Source organism: Bombyx mori, chromosome 19 (genome assembly GCF_030269925.1).
Source record: "Bombyx mori chromosome 19, ASM3026992v2".
Lineage (NCBI taxonomy): Eukaryota > Metazoa > Arthropoda > Insecta > Lepidoptera > Bombycidae > Bombyx > Bombyx mori.
In genome coordinates, this window is record NC_085125.1 from 5,260,325 (window position 1) to 5,280,822 (window position 20,498).

Below are 20,498 nucleotides of genomic sequence, written 5' to 3' on the forward strand. Positions count from 1 at the left end.
TAATTTAAAACACAATTCTAATAATACATATATTAAATTTTATTTCTGAATACTATACATTTATAAATAGTTGACAATGCTGAAACATTTAAATATCTTATTTCTGTGAAGCCGAAAAGTTGAAAAAAATAGTCACAGCTATATTTCACTTGTAATGTGAAAGCACCCATACCAATAATTTGTATTTAACATCACCATCAAATAGAACATGTTCGTAATAATAACGTCCTTAACATTGGTGATGGAAAGTATAGGTTTCACGTGGAGGATGTAGGAGGATCGTAAGGCTTCAAGAGAAGTTCTGAAAATGCATTTACAGCGGAAGCTCCTCGGACTTCCTTTTCCAGCAAGGGTAGCTTTGTCACATGGAAGTCTTCATACAAGTCTGCAATTTGCTCCAGATATTTTTCTTGGACCTTATGCCTGGCTGCACATAGTTCACAAGGAGCAGATGAACGAAGCAGCAACTGATTAACTATAATATTATGTGTATCGATTCCACATCGCGTTAATTCTTGAACTAAACGTTCGGTTTCGTAAAGCGATAGGAACTCTGCGATACAAACACACACAAATGTAGTTTGATTCGGGTCTTTGAACTGTGCATTCACTTGTCTGATAACTGATAACATCTCATCCATTTTGTTGCTGAACATGTCCGAGTTGAAATCTGCTAGTCCAAACAGTGACGCAATTTGATTGATGAAGGGGGCAACCTGAAAATATTAGATAAAACATTAGTACCTACATAGTAAAGTATTATAAAGAAATTTTTTGATGAGACATGCTGAAATTGGTGATATTATTTTTAAAATCAACAATTATATTTAGAAAATGAGTCAGCTCTTATTAAAAAAAAAATTAAATTCAAATGAAGTTTAAATATAAAGGTGGAAAAAAGTGGTAAAAAAAAGTCAGTCGAAAGTTTTTCACTTTAAATTTTCTATAATCAAATTCCAATTAAAATGTAATGTTATATTGAACAATACATTTTTAAAATCATGAATTTGTAGATAACTATTTGGTTTTGAACTAGTTACTAGTTTTTATAGTACACTACCTGTAACCGTCCGCTTCGCTGGTCATTTAAAATTAACATTATTATTTCTCACCCCCACAAACATTCTCACGCCCCGCAACTGGTGTAGGGAGTCCCAACATTCATATAAATATTAGCCTATCCATTAAGTACATGTATTTTCTACATCAGTGATTCTCAACCTTTTTTTGTTGCGGCACATATTTAACGATTTCAAAATTTGGCGGCACACAAAAAAAAAGATAAAAATTATTTACTTACTCCAACACACTGCTTAAATAGTTTATCAAAAAATGTTAATATACGAAATAAACTATAATATACAATTTTCTTTTTGTGGATTTAATATATATTCATGTTTAAAATATTTTTCTTTTAAAATGATATAATTTAATAATATTAACATTATTATATATTCGCAAAATTTGGCGGACAGTTTTGAAATTTGGCGGCACACAAAAGTGCCACGGAACAGTGGTTGAGAATCACTGTTCTACATGAATACCAAGTTTCAAATCAATCAGATTCATGGTACAGTAGTTATAACGGAACATCCCTAAAAACCACGGTAGATTTATATATTATTAGTATAGATTTAAGAGTTTTTATGGTATAAATAGTTAACTATTATGGTAGTCTCAGATGTATATGAAATGTGGCACACAAATATCTGAGATAAGTAACCTTTGACTTCAAACGCATCAGCTTGCCGAGACCTCGTTCTACAACTTGCGGGAATGATAGAAGTCTGAGAGTATGTCCAGTCGGTGCAGTATCGAACACTACAGCACTAAAGTTCATGCCTTTTACTAGTTTCATCACCTGAAAATTTTCGAAAAGTTTTATTTAAACACATTCTTTAGTAGCTTTATTGTGTGTTGCCGATACTTGCTTGACTTAAGTGTTAATTTTATTTACGAACAGTCATTACGTTATGGATTATGCAGTTATTGATCTTCACAGTCACTATTAAGTGAATGAGGCCACCTTTGATATATTTGTCAAACTTTCCATTGCATTTCTGAACATGGCAGAAATAACATAAATTCTTAAAGTAGGTACTTAGTTTGTCTTTGTTGTTATATGATGCATGGAACAGCATTTACCATAATGTGAAAGAGATAAAATATAATATATTATTACATTGGAATGAAATTGGAATCTTCTTTGGATTGACAGTTCTATTTTAAATTGATTATCCATTATTTTGGTTATATAAATAATACAGCAAGGAAATTCACAAAGTGGGAGGAGACTGTATGCTGGAATTTAACAATATATAACTATTGAATACCTCATAATAATGCTTCATATTGTAATAATGTAATATGAATGCCAAAATTTAATAATACATAACTATACCTCAGCATAGCTCATAGCCTCATCAATACCAGGAAAAGCTCCAACAATCTCTTGCATGACACCCTTGTCCAATCTCATAGCCTCAGATTCTCCTTCAAAATATTCTTCAGGCAGCTCTGTTAATCCAACATTCGGATCAATCTCCATAGCGAATAGGTTGTCAAACCCTTTAACCTTTGTTGGTACCTGAAATAGTATAGAGTTAACAATTATTTATTATTTTGATGATATTGGATGTGGTCTCTGAATTCCTTATTACAGAAACGACTTTTAACTTTTGTGGAAAAAAAATACTAAGTTGTCCTATTATAAATATTAGTCAAAATTTCACATTAAACTGAATTGTAACAATTGAGCCGTGAAATTGAAGTTAAATATTCAAGAAATTCTAATGCACAATTCAATAATTATTTGTCTAAGCTATATCGTTGCACATAGATTAGATTGTTTTGTTTATCAGGGTTATATGTACTAAAAACTTCGTTTCGCAATCTCCATTAACAGTTTATTGATAAATTTAATTTATGAAAAACTAACCTACGCTATTACTTCTTAATTGCTTAAAACAATACGATAAATATTAAACGTACTTTAGAAAATTTCTGGTCGAATGCATCAGAGATATTGTGGGCAGGATCAGTTGATATGATTAACACAGATTCGCGAACTTTCGACAGCTGAACTGCGAGACTGCAACTAAATTACAAAAAAAAACAAATTAGTTAATTAAATAGTTTTAGGATATCTACAATTACGTGGTTTAAATACCTGCACGTAGTTTTCCCAACTCCGCCTTTCCCTCCAACGAAAATCCACCTTAACGACTTTTGATCGATAACATTTTTCAACGAAGGTTCTAGTGGTTCAAAATCTTTAGTATCTTCCATAATTGACGATTTGTAAATTAAAATTTATTAAAAATTTACATATGCCTTGACGAGTAAATCTGAAATGAATGAATGATAACAAGCGTCAAAGGCAAAGCAGAGATAATCAGACAGGTCGAATGAAAGATTGGATTTCCATCACAGGTAAAATATAATACTACGTTCAGAAACTCCGGACATTTAAAAGACACTTAACGACACTTAGAAAACTTAAAAGATATTTGAATCAACAAAATGACACCACTAGGACGTAGTTTTTAGGAGTCGCGACTATTGAAATAATCGTGACCTACAGGATCATATGCCCGGCGTGCTGGGCATTTTATGAAAAATTTTTTTTTTTAATTGCTTAGATGGGAGGACGAGCTCATAGTCCACCTGGTGTTGAGTAGTTACTGGAGCCCATAGACATCTACGACGTAAATGCGCCACCCACTTTGAGATATAAGTACTAAGGTCTCAAGTATAGTTACAACGGCTGCCCCACCCTTCAAACCGAAACGCACTATTGCTTTACAGCAGAAATAGGCAGGGTGGTGGGCAAACTATAATTTACAAATAATATGTCCGTTTCGTAAGACGTATTAAAACTCCACGACTAGGTACTACAATCCTGCCAATTTTTAAGAGAAGTATTCACGTGTTCCAGTATTGTATTATATTACTAGTGGGACAGCCTTGATGGAATTCTATTGAAACTCTATTTAAAATTTCAAGGCGAATAACAGCATCACAGCCACGGCGATCGTTACGGGCGAGAGCGTCTTTATGTCCTTTCTGATGGCTAATGCAATGAGGAATGGAATTTGATTTTCTTCGAAGTCTGATTTTCTGATCTCTAAAAAAAGTTGAAGGCTTGACACTGGTGACGAGGTTCATCCTCACCACTTTTTACATTTACTTCATCGTTCCTTCTTAGGTTCAAACTTATACCGGATTTCCCTCGGACTTTCAATTACATGAATTGATGTCACACTTAATCTGACGTTAAAATGTAAATTTACCTATATGATAGTTATTGCCTGCCGTGTTTCCGCATTCCAAAGTGCTTTTCAGATTATAAGATGTGCTTTGTGACTCTACTACTATCCGAGAATCAGCACACACTCTCATCACCAGCGCTGCAGACTAATCAAAGAGGCTTGAATTACTCTAGTATGCGTTCGATGTGGTACCGTATTTCTAATACGGTACGACTGCTCTATTATCTTGTGTAAGCCTTTGAGATGAGACCACAAGGAAGAGAACTGTTAATGCTGGTCCTTTGATCTAGTTTTCAAAATAAAATTTGACAAATTAAATCAAACAATTAAGAATATATTTCTTACTAGCTGACCCGGCGGACTTCGTAGTGCCTCAATCGATAAATAAAAGATCTAAGCTTTTGTATAAAATAAACGTATAACAAACAAAAGGAATCTATCCTGAAAATTGTTATTTTTATTTACCTTTTAAACTTTCTCTGGACTTCTACAAATAATTCAAGACCAAAATTAACCAAATCGGTCCAGCCGTTCTCGAGTTTTAGCGAGGCTAACGAACAGCAATTCATTTTTATATACTTAGTCTGGCCATAAATAGTGTTATAATTAAAAATAAACAAAATATTACATTTGAATTTGGAATCTGTCATTTTTATATGATTGCTCATTGAGTTTTCTCATTTTGGCACCAATACATTGTACAATATTTTGCGATATTAAAATGGAGTGGAGTGATAAAGAGAACCGAATCGCTGTGATTGCATTACACAAAGTAGGTATGGAGCCAAATGCAATTTTTAAAACTCTCCATACGCTTGGTATTAGTAAAATATTTGTGTACCGGGCTATAATAGGATGCAATGAGACCTCCTCTGTTTGTGACAGAAAAAGATCTGCCCGTCCACGTAGTGTTCGTACGAAAAAGGTGGAAATCCTGTCCAAAAGCAAAAGATTTTATCTCGGGATATGAATATAGCACCAAGACCATGTCGCGTATTTTAAAAGATGACTTAGGACTTGCAGCCTATAAGAGACGTACTGGTCATTTCTTAACTGATAATTTAAAAGAGAATAGGGTGGTAAAATCGAAAGAACTACTGAAGCGGTACGCAGAGGGAGGTCATAGAAAAAAATTGTTTACGGATGAGAAATTTTTTACAATTGAGCAACATTTTAACAAACATGACCGTATTTATGCTCAAAGCTCTAAGGAAGCTTCCCAATTAGTCGACAGAGTGCAACGTGGGCACTATCCGACTTCAGTGATGGTTTGGTGGGGTATTAGCTATGAAGGAGTGACTGAGCCATACTTTTGTGAAAAAGGTATCAAAACATTGGCACAAGTGTATCAAGATACCATTCTTGAGAAGGTAGCGAAGCCCCATAACAACACCATGTTCAATAATCAAGAATGGTCCTTCCAGCAAGACTCGGCGCCAGGTCATAAAGCTCGGTCTACGCAGTCTTGGTTGGAAACGAACGTTTCGGACTTCATCAGAGCTGAAGACTGGCCGTCGTCTAGTCCCGATCTTAATCCGCTGGATTTTGATTTATGGTCAGTTTTAGGGAGTACGGCTTGCTCTAAACGCCATTATAATTTGGAGTCCCTTAAACAATCCGTACGATTGGCAGTGAAAAAGTTTCCCATGGAAAGGGTGCGTGCTTCTATTGATAACTGGCCTCAACGTTTAAAGGACTGTATTGCAGCTAATGCAGACCACTTCGAATTAGCTTTTTAAACTTGAAATTGTTTTATATTTATGTATTAAACTAACACACTGTAAAAATAATAAATGTTATTTGCCATAGAATTTTTTTTGTTTTCCTTTGTAACAGTATTTATGGCCAGACTAAGTATAGGTATAGATGATGGATAAAACGCTCTTGGTCTTCCTTTTGTGAAGGAGTTAATTGACTATTGCTACAAATGAGCCTCTAGGTCTGCGGAGGGACTTCGGTTCCCTCTGTATTTTGTACCGCATGTTCCATGGGGAGTGCTCTGAGGAATTGTTCGAGATGATACCAACGTCTCGTTTTTACCATCGCACCGCCCGCCACCGGAGTAGAGTTCATCCATACTACCTGGAGCCACTGCGGTCATCCACAGTGCGTTTCCAGATATCTTTTTTGCCACGTACCATCCGGTTATGGAATGAGCTCCCCTCCACGGTGTTTCCCGAGCGCTATCACATGTCCTTCTTCAAACGAGGCTTGTGGAGAGTATTAAGCGGTAGGCAGCGGCTTGGCTCTGCCCCTTGCATTGCTGAAGTCCATGGGCGACGGTAACCACTCACCATTAGGTGGGCCGTATGCTCGTCTGCCTACAGAGGCAATAAAAAAAAATGATCTGATTCTTATTTTAAATCCTTAAATCTAATTATTCCTTTGTTGAGCGTGGAAGTCCTTTGTGATCTTATTAAGATTATTGTTTTATAAATTGGTGTTTGAGCGAGAATTAAACGAACTTCAACTAATAACTTTTTTCACTTTTGTATGAACACGCCTATAGTAATAACGTTTTTTTATTACGAACAGTTTTATCTAGTTAGTTAATATTTTATTATTTGATATTTTATTCTGAATCTAGTCATTTAATCTAAAATAAATGCTAAAAAATATTTTTAGCCAAAAATAAATACAATGTAAAAAAAAACGTTCGCTACGTTAATCGGATTTGTGTGCTTAGGGCGAGTTTTTTAACGTTCTCGATAGCGTAAAAGTTAGCTGAAATTTGTATGCACCTGGAACAGTGCGCCTAGCGGCAAACATAGGCAAACGTTCCAACTCCATATACAAATTTAACTTAACTTTTACGCTATCGAGAACGTTAAAAAACTCGCACTAAGCACACTGATCTGGAAAAATTTAACCAGAAGGAAATCAATTCTTAATTTTCGCCTTTCCAATTAATAATACAAGCTGAATTCAGCTTGCATTCTGCATGTTGCACATTGCGCAAGCCTTACTGCGCACTATACAGCTGCGCACAGGAATTGCAATCAATATAAACATCAATCAATAACTTCACGCGGATTTCCTGTTGCATTTTTGTTCCTTTGTTGCGAATGATATCTGCTATTTAGAGCAGTCCAATGAATTGTATATGTTGTGACTTACCAACAGCGAAATTACGAATCGAGCGGTGCTTGTAAGCGTACAATGTTCAGAAAAATCGTTTTCCACCGTTTATTACGCGGCCAGCAAGGATTTAAGCTGCAATTTTTCGTCTCGATCGCTGTTTTGGTGTTACTGTGCGTCTACCTATTTTCCCTGCTAACAGAAGTGACGTATAACAAAAGAGCAACAGATACTGAATCGGGCTGGCAGAAAAAGCCTTTGTCGTCGTTGGTAACTGTTGTGTTTCGGCAGTTCGAGGAAGCGGACAATGATGTTGCCGACAGCGTCCTGTCGTTCGTATCGGCCTTCCCGGATATGCAGGTGCTGGTCGTGTGCGAGAGGAGTCCGTACCCCCCGATCGAGCTTCCCCCTACCAACAGCTCTTATAGAAACGTAAAGATCTTGTCTCTCGACTACGAAATCGATTCCTGCCCGTACACCTCGAGTCCACTGAGTCCGTTTAATATCGAAACAGAGTATACACTTTTTGTGCCCGATTCAGTTCGGGTAAAACCACGGGTCTTGCATCAAGCTGTGATTGAAGCCAACGCCAATCCTTTACATGTCATAGCAATTGGAATCGGTTTCCATGAGATCAAATGTCAAAGAATCTGCTGGAACTACAGAGACTGGACGCTAAAGTATACTAAGGATTCAACAGGAACGATATGCGACGCCGTCACAGGTCCACATGCGCTATTAATTAAAACTGAATATCTGTCAAAGGTGCCAGATCCGATTGCGTTGCCGTTTCCAGAATCATTATATTTGCAGACATATGTGAAGATGGCCAAGGTAAATAATAAGATTCTCTAAGCTATTAAAGTATATCTCAAGAATTATAAAATTACTTTTAATTAAACAAATAATTTTTCAGGTACAAGTACTCTATCATACATTTGGACCGGGACGTAAAGTCTTAAAAACATTGCCAGAAAAACAAATAGTTGCTGAAAAAGTGAAAGAGCAGAGGTCGACATTCTATAAGAAATATAAAATGAAGATTGTTGTCGGAGAAGATGGAACAGTACACGAATATGGATGTGCTAAAGATACACCGGTAATTGTAATACTTAGCACAGAAACACAACGTATATTTGTAAAGTCTGGTTATAAGTTGTTAAAAATAAAAGTTCATCGATCTGAAAATCCCTTCTACTATTAAACTTTTTATTTACTTGCAGAGATGTTTTCCAACAGTCAAAGGCAAACCTTCCTACGTCTACTCGGATAAACACACTCCGCCTTGCTGTCTCCGAAATATGCGTGAAGTTACGAAACACGTTCTGGATGTACTGGAGCAAGCTGGTGTCAGATGCTGGTTGGAAACATCATCTCTGCTTGGAGCTGTGGTAGAGTAAGTGTCGTCATTGTAAATACCTGTCTATTCCAACAAGGGAGAAATCTGCATCCACGCTTAGTGAAACCTTTTTAAACAATTCTGCTTATTTTTCGGATTTTTATCTTAGTTGAGATCTTCTTTCTAATTGATTGAAGTGATTAAGATCTTAGATTGAATCAGTTCCAAGTAATAATACTTTTTTAATTTTCCAGTGGAAATGTCCTAGTCTGGGCAGATCATGTTGAGTTGGGGATTTACTCTTCAGACATAGATCGCGTACCGTATTTGCAGCGAGGTGGGACTGACGCTGACGGCTTTGTGTGGGAGCGCGCCACAAAAGGGCATTATTACAGCGTTTCACTCTCGGCGATTAACAAAGCGAATGTATTGATTCTACCGTTCACATCACAAAACGGTACCATGTGGCCTGCCGACTGGGTCCTGGCTCACCAAAGGGAGTTTCCGGAACGCCATTTGCATCCACTTGCCCAGGTACTCATGCTTTTAACTACAATGTGGCATTAAATAACTAATAGGTAGGTAGGTATGTTATTGAATGAATGAATGAATGAATAGCCTTTTATTCAGATCCATATTATAATTAAATAACCCAGTCTCTTATTTGGATTTTACTTATGTTTCTGTAGATCTGTATGTCTATTGACAAAGGCCTCTTCCAACTGCGACATATATTTTTGTTTCTTTGTAGTTATTTTATTGTGTTGTTGGAGGGTTGTGGTCTTTATCCCCCACGAGGACCAGTCGGCTTGGGGGAAAATTGAATTGAATTAATGACAATCATTAAAATGTTATATAAATTATTTAAATTTATTTTCAGATACCCTTCGCCTACGTACAAGCACCGGCTCCTAACGATGCACACGCTTTCCTGGACCTAAAATTGGGGCCGAATGCTGTCGAAAAATATAAAAAACTTGGAGCGAAACTTCTCTATCCTTAAATTGTAGTCGATCTAACTGTCTTATTTTTAAATGGAACTGTTTAGATGTCGCGCTATTACAATTTATTAGATAGAACAGTAAGTTCGAGAAAATATCTGAACTGGCGACTTTTAGGGGGATATTTAATGTATTGCATTTATGAGTCAGAAAACAACAGTGTTACGTTTCTGAAAGCACATTGGCATTTCATATTCTTTTTAAAAATAAGACATTAATTTTATGTATCGTAATGTCTTCATGTTTTAATTACGTCCCTGTGATATTGAAACGCTTATATATTTTTTCCTATGATAATTTTGTATGGTTGTAAAATCTAAATTTATTTAAAAATGTAAGATCCTGTTGACGTATGTTTTTTTAAGTTACTCTAGATCGGAAAATGAGGTTGGCCTTTTAATTAAATATAAGTGGTGTTGTAAACGCTTAACGTGCTATTTGATTGAAATGATCAATAAGTAGGTTGTGCCTCCTTAGCGCCTCTCTCTGTCATATCCTGTTAGCACAAAAACTCTATTGAATATTTCAATTAAAATAGTTTTTAAGGTATTAAAAAAATAAGGACGTTTGAAACGGTCTCAATTTGTGACGCTAAGAATGAATGTTTGTTGTGATCTTAGAATTTGTGGCGAAGTGGAAAATGTTTGTGATTATTATATATTTCGATTTATTGAAGCATTTACTTTAGAGTTAAGCTAATATATATTTTTACTAGCTGACCCGGCAAACGTTGTGTTGCCTTAAATAAGATTTCTAGGGAAATTCTACTGTAGAAAAAAAAACCTCATTTAACCACATAATACCTCATTATAAACAAAAAAAATATATCCAACGAAATTAAAATAAAAAATAAATGTTTGGGGTGGACAACCCTTTTCACTTAGGGGTATGAAAAATAGATAGTAGCCGATTCTCAGACCTACTGAACATACTATTGATACAAAAATAAAACCAAAAAAACATAGCTGAAAAATGTATAGTATTGTATAGCTCTCAAATATATTAAGTGTATAATCTATGATGTATAGTGAGTAAGTAAGACAGGAGACCGGCTTCGTCTTCATCCTGGCGACACCTGGCGGGGATAGCTTATCGATTGATAGTTGATCAGTAGTCGGCGAGGGCGGGAGATCAAATTCAATTTAAAAAACATTAATTAAAGGAACTTGAAATTATAAACTCTGAATAAGAATTTATCATACTACAATTATAATATTTGATTGCCATCTTGCAACCTTATTGCGGATCAGTGCATAGAATAAAAAAAATATTAATCGGGATGGAAAAATAGGGGTTGATCGTATAAGAGTGAAAATTGAGAGTAATATGATTTTTTTTATTTTAAGTCATGACAAAACAAAATAAAAAATTTGGCAAAAAAAAATTAAGTTTATAATTAGCAAATAAAAAATAAGGGTTGATCGTAGAGGGGTGAAAATTAAGGGTTGTATGTATTTTTGTATGTTGTATCATAAAAAAATAGAAATTAAAAATTTTGTCTAAAAATTAAAAAAAAAAATTTAGGGGTGGACTACCCCTAACATTTAGGGGGATGAAAAATAGATGTTGGCCGATTCTCATAGATACCGGATAAGCACAAAAAATTTCATCAAAATCGGTCAAGCCGTTTCGGAGGAGTATGGCAACGAAAACTGTGACACGAGAATTTTATATATTAGATGTAACTTATTTTGTGATATCTTTATGACTTTTTTACTTGGAACTATCTTCTTTGTCGAGTAGGACATTCTAGAATAGTCGTTGATAGAATTAAAATGTGCGACAATCTAAAGAATTTATTCTATAATAGCCGTATTGAGCATTTTAAATACTCTTATACAATGTTCGTCGAAAGTAGATTCAACTAAAGTAGGTTCGTAGAAAAACTCAATGTTTAGAGATTGCATGATCAGTATTTTAAAAAAATAAGAAAGAAAAACCATAATATATTTACCTAAAGTAGATTAATACGTGTTTAAATAAAAATATGTTTAGAATGAAGAAGAGAAAGAAAATATGTGTTTATTAGAATTTATGGATGTAATTGGATTTGTATTTGTATGGATGTTTTAGGTGAAGTTTGTCCTAGAGCGTTTTATGCAGTCGCTGAAAAGCGAAGAGATTTCGGAAAGTTTGCAAAGCCACGTGGAAACAACACACACAGAAATCTGTTATTGTCTGTGCTGATCAAAAATATATCGAATGTATAAAATCCGAGACAATCCATGGTTGTTGAATGGAAACGAATTCAAAAGGTTAAGTTAGGACATTCTGTGTAGTTAAAACTGTTCAAATAAAATAAATCAGCATTATTTTGTATTTTATTTATTTAATCAATACGATAAAAACTACAAGGAAGTGTTTTAGTCGTCGTCAAACTTTTCGTCAACAACTCCCGTTTGATAAGGCGGATCACGAACCAAACTGAGTAACTTATCCAATTTCATAATCTGAAAACATATATTGAAATTATTATAACATAGTTACATATATATATTAATATGATAATATTTATTTATATATATTTTTATATGTATCTATTTAAGTACGAGTATTTGTATCTATAAATATTATGTATGTTATATTATATATACACATATGTTTAAGTAATTTCACTATCACACTACACCTACAAGGTTCATCTCTGCACCCCCCTAAGGTAGACTGTTAGAGAATGCCTATGGCATTAACATAATCCGCCTTTATACTGTCTAGTATATAAGGTTATAAATAAATAAATAAATATTATACTCATTGACGACGCTTTACGACTTTAGTGGTTGTATGTAACCTTACAGCTGTTCTAAATGGGATCCGGACAATTCATATTATCCAAAATTGTTAGAATGAAGTGCGGGCTTACAATCCGCGCGTTCAATTATAAATTCCGGTTGAGTGCTTGTTCCCACACTCACCTGATTGCCTCAATCGCTTTTGCGGCAACCCTAAGTAGAAGTCGTCGTGGCCTAAGCGATAAGACGTCCGGTGCATTCGTGTTGAGCGATGCACCGGTGTTCGAATCTCAGGCGGGTACCAATTTTTCTAATGAAATACGTACTCAACAAATGTTTACGATTGACTTCCACGGTGAAGGAATAACATCGTGTAATAAAAATCAAACCCGCAAAATTATAATTTGCGTAATTACTGGTGGTAGGACCTCTTGTGAGCCCGCGCGGGTAGGTACCACCACCCTGCCTATTTCTGCCGTGAAGCAGTAATGCGTTTCGGTTTGAAGGGTGGGGCAGTCGTTGTAACTATACTGAGACCCTTAGAACTTATATCTCAAGGTGTGTGGCGCATTTACGTTGTAGATGTCTATGGGCTCCAGAAACCACTTAACACCAGGTGGGCTGTGAGCTCGTCCACACATCTAAGCAATAAAAAAAAAAGTATATAAATACACACACACTTTGTCACACTAGCAAACACCCGGCTACCGTTCTCGCCGAACCCATCGCTTGCGAGGGCTCGACGAGTAAATTAACCCAATTTTTTTTTCACAGGAGAAAATCGCCGGATCCCCACCCGCGCGGCAGGTGCGGTATGTGGGAGTTGAACCTCACTAAAAACTCCTGCCGCTCACAACCGGCACCCTACCTCGGACCGGGCCGGAGCCCAATCGGGGCTATTGAGACGGCGGGACAGGGTTGACGCAGAGCACATTACATCCATCCCACCGTCCCACAAATTAACCCATAGACACAGCCCACTGAGTTTCTCGCCGGATCTTCTCAGGGGGTCGCGTTTCCGATCCGGTGGTAGATTCTGCGAAGCACTGCTCTTCTCTCGCTAGAGCCAGTGTTAGCAACACTCCTGGTTTGAGCCCCGTGAACTCACCTACACATCAAGGAGAAGCTGAAATAGCCTCTCAAAGCTATTAGCATACGTAGGAAAAAAAAAGCAAACAGTATATGACCAATAAATTATATAAATACAATATACAACTGACTATAGCGACTTTTTATAATATATTCTTATGTAATAAATCCAAGTTCAATAGATTTCCATTTCAAGGGTCCTGGTTCCCTTTTGGTAGGTTCAGCATTATGTCCCTTATACCAAGTGAAATGTATAGGACAGGTTACGTATAGGAAAGGTTAATACAAGCCACAAAATAGTCACTAGGGTGATTCTGAGCTGATTATTTTCGTTGCATGACTTTTTAAGACGGGTATCATCGGACACCATTACCAAATTAGTCCGAACCAATGTTTTGTTAAACAAAAAAAAAATACAACACCCTAGTTTCACAACGACAACATATTATATAGAATTCGGTTTTTTTATAAAAACTTAAAAGTAATTATTTTGTGGGTTCACAAATAAAAAAACTAATTTATAAATACAAATTTACATCTAAGTTGTTATTGATATCGCTAAATGAATAAATAACCTGTAAGGTCCTTTGGTCGACTCCTTGAGCTTTTTTCGGTGGCTTGCACATTACCCTCAAATTTGGTGATAACTTTAAAACGTGACATGTTCCTCTGAAAAAAAAAAAACATATTCAAAAGCAATGATCACGAAATGCCCCCAGAGAGATTTGAACTCTCGACCCCTGGTTTACAAGACCAGTGCTCTAACCCCTGAGCTATGGAGGCGTTGAAACTTGGTGTGAAATTACAGTATTGTTACAAAAGGTTTCCTTTTAATTTCTTGCGACTACCTTATTATTATTATTTCTGTTCTTAATGGTAGATAACAGACATTATTAAAATGACTAACACGAAATAAAATAAAATACTGGATGTACAATGTGATTTTATGTAGTATTATCGCTTATAGCTATATCTTTCACACAGCTGGTTAAGAGAAAAAAAACCTTTTCAAGAACACACGGTAGTTAACTGTTTATATTGTTACACGTACACATTATTTACACATTATATTATGTATTATTATAATAGATAATAAATATAAATATTATAAAATCCAGACGATTGAATATTTTAAATACATACTTAATTATATACATATATTAAAACACACATATTATACAATACATACAAAACCAAAGCAAGAAAATAGAATGCGAAAATATAAATAGTCGAAAACATAAAATAATGGTAAACAGAATCACTCGAATTTATGCAAACAAACTGGGCTGTTGTAATAAATTGAATTTCAGCTTATTTTTTAATACAGTTAACGACTGAATCTGCCTTATCTCATATGGTTGGTTATCTTCCACAGATGAATAGTCTTGCCCGTAAGAGCTTTTAATAAAATGTGGGGGGGGGGACCGGTGAGTTGGGCAAACCGCTCTATGAATTTCAGTGATAAGGTATGCAGCGCAGAGAAAATGAAAGCGTTGAGACAAAAAGAAAATTCGTAATTGCAACAGAATAGAAGAAGGACAGGATAAGATAGAAAAAGAACTTGTGGAAGAATGATAGCGTCCCGGCGAAGGTCTATCAGTCGCCATTTGAGATTGAAGCTATATTCAAAAATTTGCTCATACGTATACGTAAGTCCAATACGAAACTGATGTAGAAACTTTAGAGCTGCCTAAATTTAATCGATCCGCATAAATTTAGCCCATCCGTCCTTATGAGAGTTGAATTCGTCGTGGCCTAATGGATAAGACGTCCGGTGCATTCGTATCGAGCGATGCACCGGTGTTCGAATCCCGCAGGCGGGTACCAATTTTTCTAATGAAATACTACGTAACAAATGTTCACGATTGACTTTCACGGTGAAGGAATAACATTTTGTAATAAAAATCAAACCCGCAAAATTATAATTTGCGTAATTACTGGTGGTAGGACCGCTTGTGAGTCCGCACGGGCAAGGTATCACCGCCCCGCCTATTTCTGCCGTGAAGCAGGAATGCGTTTCGGTTTGAAGGGTGGGGCAGCCGTTGTAACCATATTGAGACCTTAGAACTTATATCCCAAGAAGTGTGGCGCATTTACGTTGTAGATGTCTATGGGCTCCAGTAACGAGATAACACCAGGTGGGCTGTGAGCTCGTCTACCCATCTAAGCAATAAATAAAAAAAACAATGAGATGTCCTTCTTGAAACGAGGCTTTTGGAGAGTATTAAATGGTAGGAAGCGGCTTGGCTTCCCCTGGCTTTATTGACATCCATGAGCGACGGTAACCACTTACCGTCAGGTGGGCGGTATGCTCGGCTGCCTGTAAGAGCAATAAAAATAGCGATATCTAAGTATAGGAAAAAAGAGAATTTGGGAACATTGAAATGTCCCAATATATACATGATTTTAACACGTTCAAAAGTTACTGAACTATTGATTTTAGCAATCATACGATGACTATCGCTAACGATCGACTCCAAGCCCGTATGTTTCATTCCATTTGCATAGGTATATGTGACTTACATTGTTTGTTTTGGCTATCTTTCGTTTTCTAGTGTAGGGCTTAATACATAGTAATTCTGTTAGTAAAGCCTGGCTATTATTCAGCTTGATATTTCGTAGCTACTTAGAGATACAGTTATAAAGTGTTGTAACATATTAACTCAGGTGTTCTTGTACATACTATGTATGTGTGTACGTTTTTAAATAATTAATAATATTTACTCAGCCATTACAGAAGAATTGTTGAGGTGCCGTTGAGGATATTTAAAATGAATTTTAATAAAGGCGTCTTTAATGTCGATTTCAAATGACATATTCTAACTACTTAATCGACTTAACGTAAAGATGGAAACGAGACGTACCGAGAAAACTTCACCAATATATCTAAGGCAATACAAGGCCTGGCATTATGCAGTCGGCTGGTAATAGTTTCTATGCACATATAACGGCCTGCACTCTGCACCCGGCCTGCCTCTATGCACATATAACATGCCTATTTGTGCCGTGAAGCAGTAACGCGTTTCGGTTTGAAGGGTGGGGCAACCGTTGTAACTATACTTGAGACCTTAAAACATATGTCAAGGTAGGTAGGTACCACCACTCAGCCTATTTCTGCCGTGAAGCAGTAATGCGTTTCGGTTTAAAGGGTAGGGCAGCCGTTGTATTTAAAAAACTGAGACCTTAGAACTCATATCAAAGTGAGTGGCTCATTTACGTTGTAGATGCCTATGGGCTCCAGTAACCACTTAACACCAGGTGGGCTGTGAGCTCGTCCACCCATCGAAGCAGTAGAAAAAAAAAGTCTTAGGTAAAATATATGAACATTGATACGTACTTTGTGTCGCCACATACGATCACAGGCAAACGCGTGTTGAAATCGATTCTTGTCAACTTCTTAGTCTTTTTGGAGACAACAGCTTGGACGCATATAGGCCTGTACTTGTTCACGTTCAAATCGTACACGTAAACCTGTTTTGTATCATTCAATATTAACGTTGTTGCATTTGGCTTGCGGAATGCGGAATTATCTTTGACGGCAATTTGAAATCGTCTTATTGATAAATTGCCCTTAACAGCTACGACATGCCCACTGCTAAATAAAACTGGGCAGTCTTTTAAATTTTTACGTTATAAAGTGATTTACAATTCAAAGGAAAGCAATTGAATTAATATTATATAAAATATAAACTTGGTCAGTGAAAACGGTATTGCTGAAATGTAATAAAAAACAAAAATCTTCACGATATAGTTAATAATATACTTGTTAAAAACACAAAGTCGAGTAGTTTTTTTTTATGAGTGAACGATTACTGGTGGCCCTGAGGTCTTTCCAGTTTCACCAGGACCGGTGGGCGAGCAAAGGGTCAGCCAGGAGGGGTGGGATTTGCTAACAGCTGCCCGAGCGCCTGCGAAGGGGACCTAGAACTCAAGAGCAGTTGCTTCGCGAATGAATCTACTCGCGAATGAAGCGATTTCGATCCGATGACAGATACTGCGAAGCACTACGCTTGCTAGGACAGATGTAAGCAATTTTTTTTCAGACAGAGCCCCCTGAAATGGCTCACCAGTCAACGTGGAGCCAGAATAGCCCCTCGATACTACTGATAGATGACTCTTAAATAAAGAGCTACACGTGCCATATTCGTCTGTTTACTATTTTGAGAGGCTCATTTAACTTCTGTAATTGTGCAAATCTTTTTTTCACGTTTAGCAACTTAGTTTTAATATTCAATTAGCATTTATTGTGTTATCACTGTTTAGCATTAACAATTCCGAAATTACCAATGTTAGCATAAACATGTAAACCAATGTGGCTACTTATGTCGGATCTACTAATAAAAAAATAACGACCCCAAAATAACTTTTTTGTACAAAAACTAAATTTAAGTTAGTAAAAAGGTTTTACAGTTATTTCAAACTAGTCAAAATTGACTATATTTAAATAAATTGTATGCACCAATTTCTTGAAACTATACGCTTGTGCCACCTACCATAATTACTGGCAGAAACCTTTTCTCAAGCGAGTGTTTTCTCAATTAGCTGTATCAAGTTATTAGCTTTTTCCTGCGACTTCGTCCGCGTGGAATAGTTATTTTGGCATAACGCTAAATTTTACCCGCCTCCTCATTTACGTAGAGAGTGAAAATATTTTTGAATAATAGAATGTTAAGGAGCTATTTAAGGTACAAAAATCACGCTTTTTAACCAACTTCAAAAGAGGAAGTTTTCAATTCGACCACAATTTTTTATCTATGTATGTCCACCGATTTCTCAAGCATGCTTGAACCGATTCTGATACTCCTTTTTTTTTTAAAACTAAATTGTATCTCATAGAACTATCGTAGTTCGCTCATCGCACTCTATTAATTCCAATTCACTCTAAGCTCGTCGTAATTGACGAGGACGGTAACCGGTGCTTGAAGGTACTTGAATAAACATTCAGTCAGCATTTGTACAGGTCACTAGTCAAACCCGGCCCGATTAGCTTGACGATCTTTGGTTTAAATTTGAGCAGATCAGCTGATTAAGCTTCATAGTATCATCCGCTTGCCCAATCTAAAGATTTCTTGAAAAGTTCATCTAAATCTATCCAGCCGTTACGCAGTCATTAGAGCAAATACATACACACATTTACTTTTATATATCATTTGGTAATTCAAATCTTAAAAAGAAATCTCTGTCAACCGATGCCTATCTGTAGATTGGATTTAGTTTTATCTACACAAAAGTAATAATTGAAAACAATTTTTTTACTTCAAAAATTTATAACAAAACACCAGATAAGACGTACTGCACAAAATGAATTTAAGTTTTGAAGCATTAGTGATTAAGGTCGAATTTCGATAATTGCGTTTAGAGAACACTCATCATTATTCTATACATTGTTAGTTAGTTAACAAGTCCTCTCAGGTTGAGCCCCGTGAGCTCACCTATCCGTTCGTGCATAGTTCGAATAGCCCCTTAGGCTACCAAAGATTAGTTAGGGAATATTACAAATAAGCTTCATGAAGGGCTTTTTACTGGTGGTAGTACCTCTTGTGAGTCCGCACGGGTCGGTACCACCACCCTGCCTATTTCTGCCGTGAAGCAGTAATGTGTTTCGGTTTGAAGGGTGGGGCAGCCGTTGTAACTATACTGAGACCTTAGAATTCATATCTCAAGGTGGGTGGAGCATTCACGTTATAGATGTTTATGGGCTCCAGTAATCACTTAACACCAGGTGGGCTGTGAGCTCGTCCACCCATCTAAGCAATAAAAAACAAAAAAAGCTAAGGATCGCAGCAGATGGAGGGAAATGGTACGGGAGAAACTGATGCAGCGGGGGAGTCACGACCCTCAGTAATGAGGAAAACGACACGAGGAGGAGGATAATAAATTAAATATACCTTTCCATCAGCCGTGCAAGCGGCAAACACAGTGCTTGAATACGGTGCCCATTTTACGTCGCCCACCGCCGCGCCCAGTTCAAACATAAACAACGGCTCCCTATTAACAAAAACACAACAATACTGCACAACTATTTCAGCGTAATGTAATAGTTTAAAAAAACGAACAAAATACGCTTTTATAGAAAATCCAATTTGGTGACGCAGGTGAGCGTCACCTTAAACGTGAGCTGATGAGCTGAAAGGGGGCATATGAACTCTGCGGAGAATGAGCGGACACGAAAGGGTAGGTAGGAAAACGGGACTTACTTGGAGGCTGATGCTGGCATTATCACGGTCGTAGTGGTGTTCCTCTGCGATGGGTGGCACATACACCCTTTCACCGGTTCACACTCAACCTTTTACTTAGCAACGAAAGGCGCGCGCGCACAATTTTCTCAATATCGAACGAGCGTATCTCCGCGTGCCGTCATGTACCGCACTGTTATGAGAGGTGCGGGGTGCGTACGGGCGACGGCACCCGAGTTGAGCCGAACATTTATGAACGTCGCGCTGTCGCGCGAACACAATTAAAAAATAGAAAATAAATTTGAATTAAAAATAGTATAATATTATTCATAGAATATTTATAAGTACTTACACCATGAACCCCACGCTTTTTTTTACTTTTATAGAAAATCCAATTTGGTGACGCAGGTGAGCGTCACCTTAAACGTGAGCTGATGAGCTGAAAGGGGGCATATGAACTCTGCGGAGAATGAGCGGACACGAAAGGGTAGGTAGGAAAACGGGACTTACTTGGAGGCTGATGCTGGCATTATCACGGTCGTAGTGGTGTTCCTCTGCGATGGGTGGCACATACACCCTTTCACCGGTTCACACTCAACCTTTTACTTAGCAACGAAAGGCGCGCGCGCACAATTTTCTCAATATCGAACGAGCGTATCTCCGCGTGCCGTCATGTACCGCACTGTTATGAGAGGTGCGGGGTGCGTACGGGCGACGGCACCCGAGTTGAGCCGAACATTTATGAACGTCGCGCTGTCGCGCGAACACAATTAAAAAATAGAAAATAAATTTGAATTAAAAATAGTATAATA

General features: G+C 36.9%; 3 protein-coding genes and 1 non-coding gene across 5 annotated transcripts in view; 1 reads left to right on the forward strand and 3 right to left on the reverse strand.

Moving 5' to 3' along the window:
- Nucleotides 1–18: 18 nt before the first annotated feature.
- Nucleotides 19–19,920, reverse strand: LOC101735717 (ATPase ASNA1 homolog). Its single transcript, XM_004933367.5, has 6 exons — nucleotides 19,708–19,920; nucleotides 3,170–3,347; nucleotides 2,992–3,097; nucleotides 2,402–2,587; nucleotides 1,724–1,861; nucleotides 19–716 (listed from the first exon to the last, which is right to left on the reverse strand). Exons 2-6 carry the CDS (start codon nucleotides 3,286–3,288, stop codon nucleotides 258–260), a joined length of 1,008 nt encoding a protein of 335 aa, XP_004933424.1. The 5' UTR covers nucleotides 3,289–3,347; nucleotides 19,708–19,920; the 3' UTR covers nucleotides 19–257.
- Nucleotides 7,143–12,001, forward strand: LOC101735578 (ribitol 5-phosphate transferase FKRP). Its single transcript, XM_004933366.5, has 5 exons — nucleotides 7,143–8,183; nucleotides 8,266–8,448; nucleotides 8,573–8,745; nucleotides 8,943–9,222; nucleotides 9,569–12,001. Exons 1-5 carry the CDS (start codon nucleotides 7,431–7,433, stop codon nucleotides 9,689–9,691), a joined length of 1,512 nt encoding a protein of 503 aa, XP_004933423.1. The 5' UTR covers nucleotides 7,143–7,430; the 3' UTR covers nucleotides 9,692–12,001.
- The window catches only part of LOC101745308 (dynein intermediate chain 2, ciliary), a 30,541-nt gene continuing 22,041 nt past the window's right edge, over nucleotides 11,999–20,498 (reverse strand). For both annotated transcript variants that reach the window (XM_012696522.4, XM_021352782.3), the window contains exons 14-17: nucleotides 19,399–19,498; nucleotides 16,848–16,981; nucleotides 14,086–14,179; nucleotides 11,999–12,139 (exon numbers count right to left, since the gene is read on the reverse strand). In XM_012696522.4, the coding sequence (XP_012551976.2) occupies nucleotides 12,053–12,139; nucleotides 14,086–14,179; nucleotides 16,848–16,981; nucleotides 19,399–19,498 (415 nt within the window). In that variant the 3' untranslated portion in view covers nucleotides 11,999–12,052. The remainder of the gene's footprint in view (nucleotides 12,140–14,085; nucleotides 14,180–16,847; nucleotides 16,982–19,398; nucleotides 19,499–20,498) is intronic.
- Nucleotides 14,221–14,293, reverse strand: TRNAT-UGU (transfer RNA threonine (anticodon UGU)). The gene has a single exon. It is a non-coding gene; the product is annotated as a tRNA-Thr (tRNA).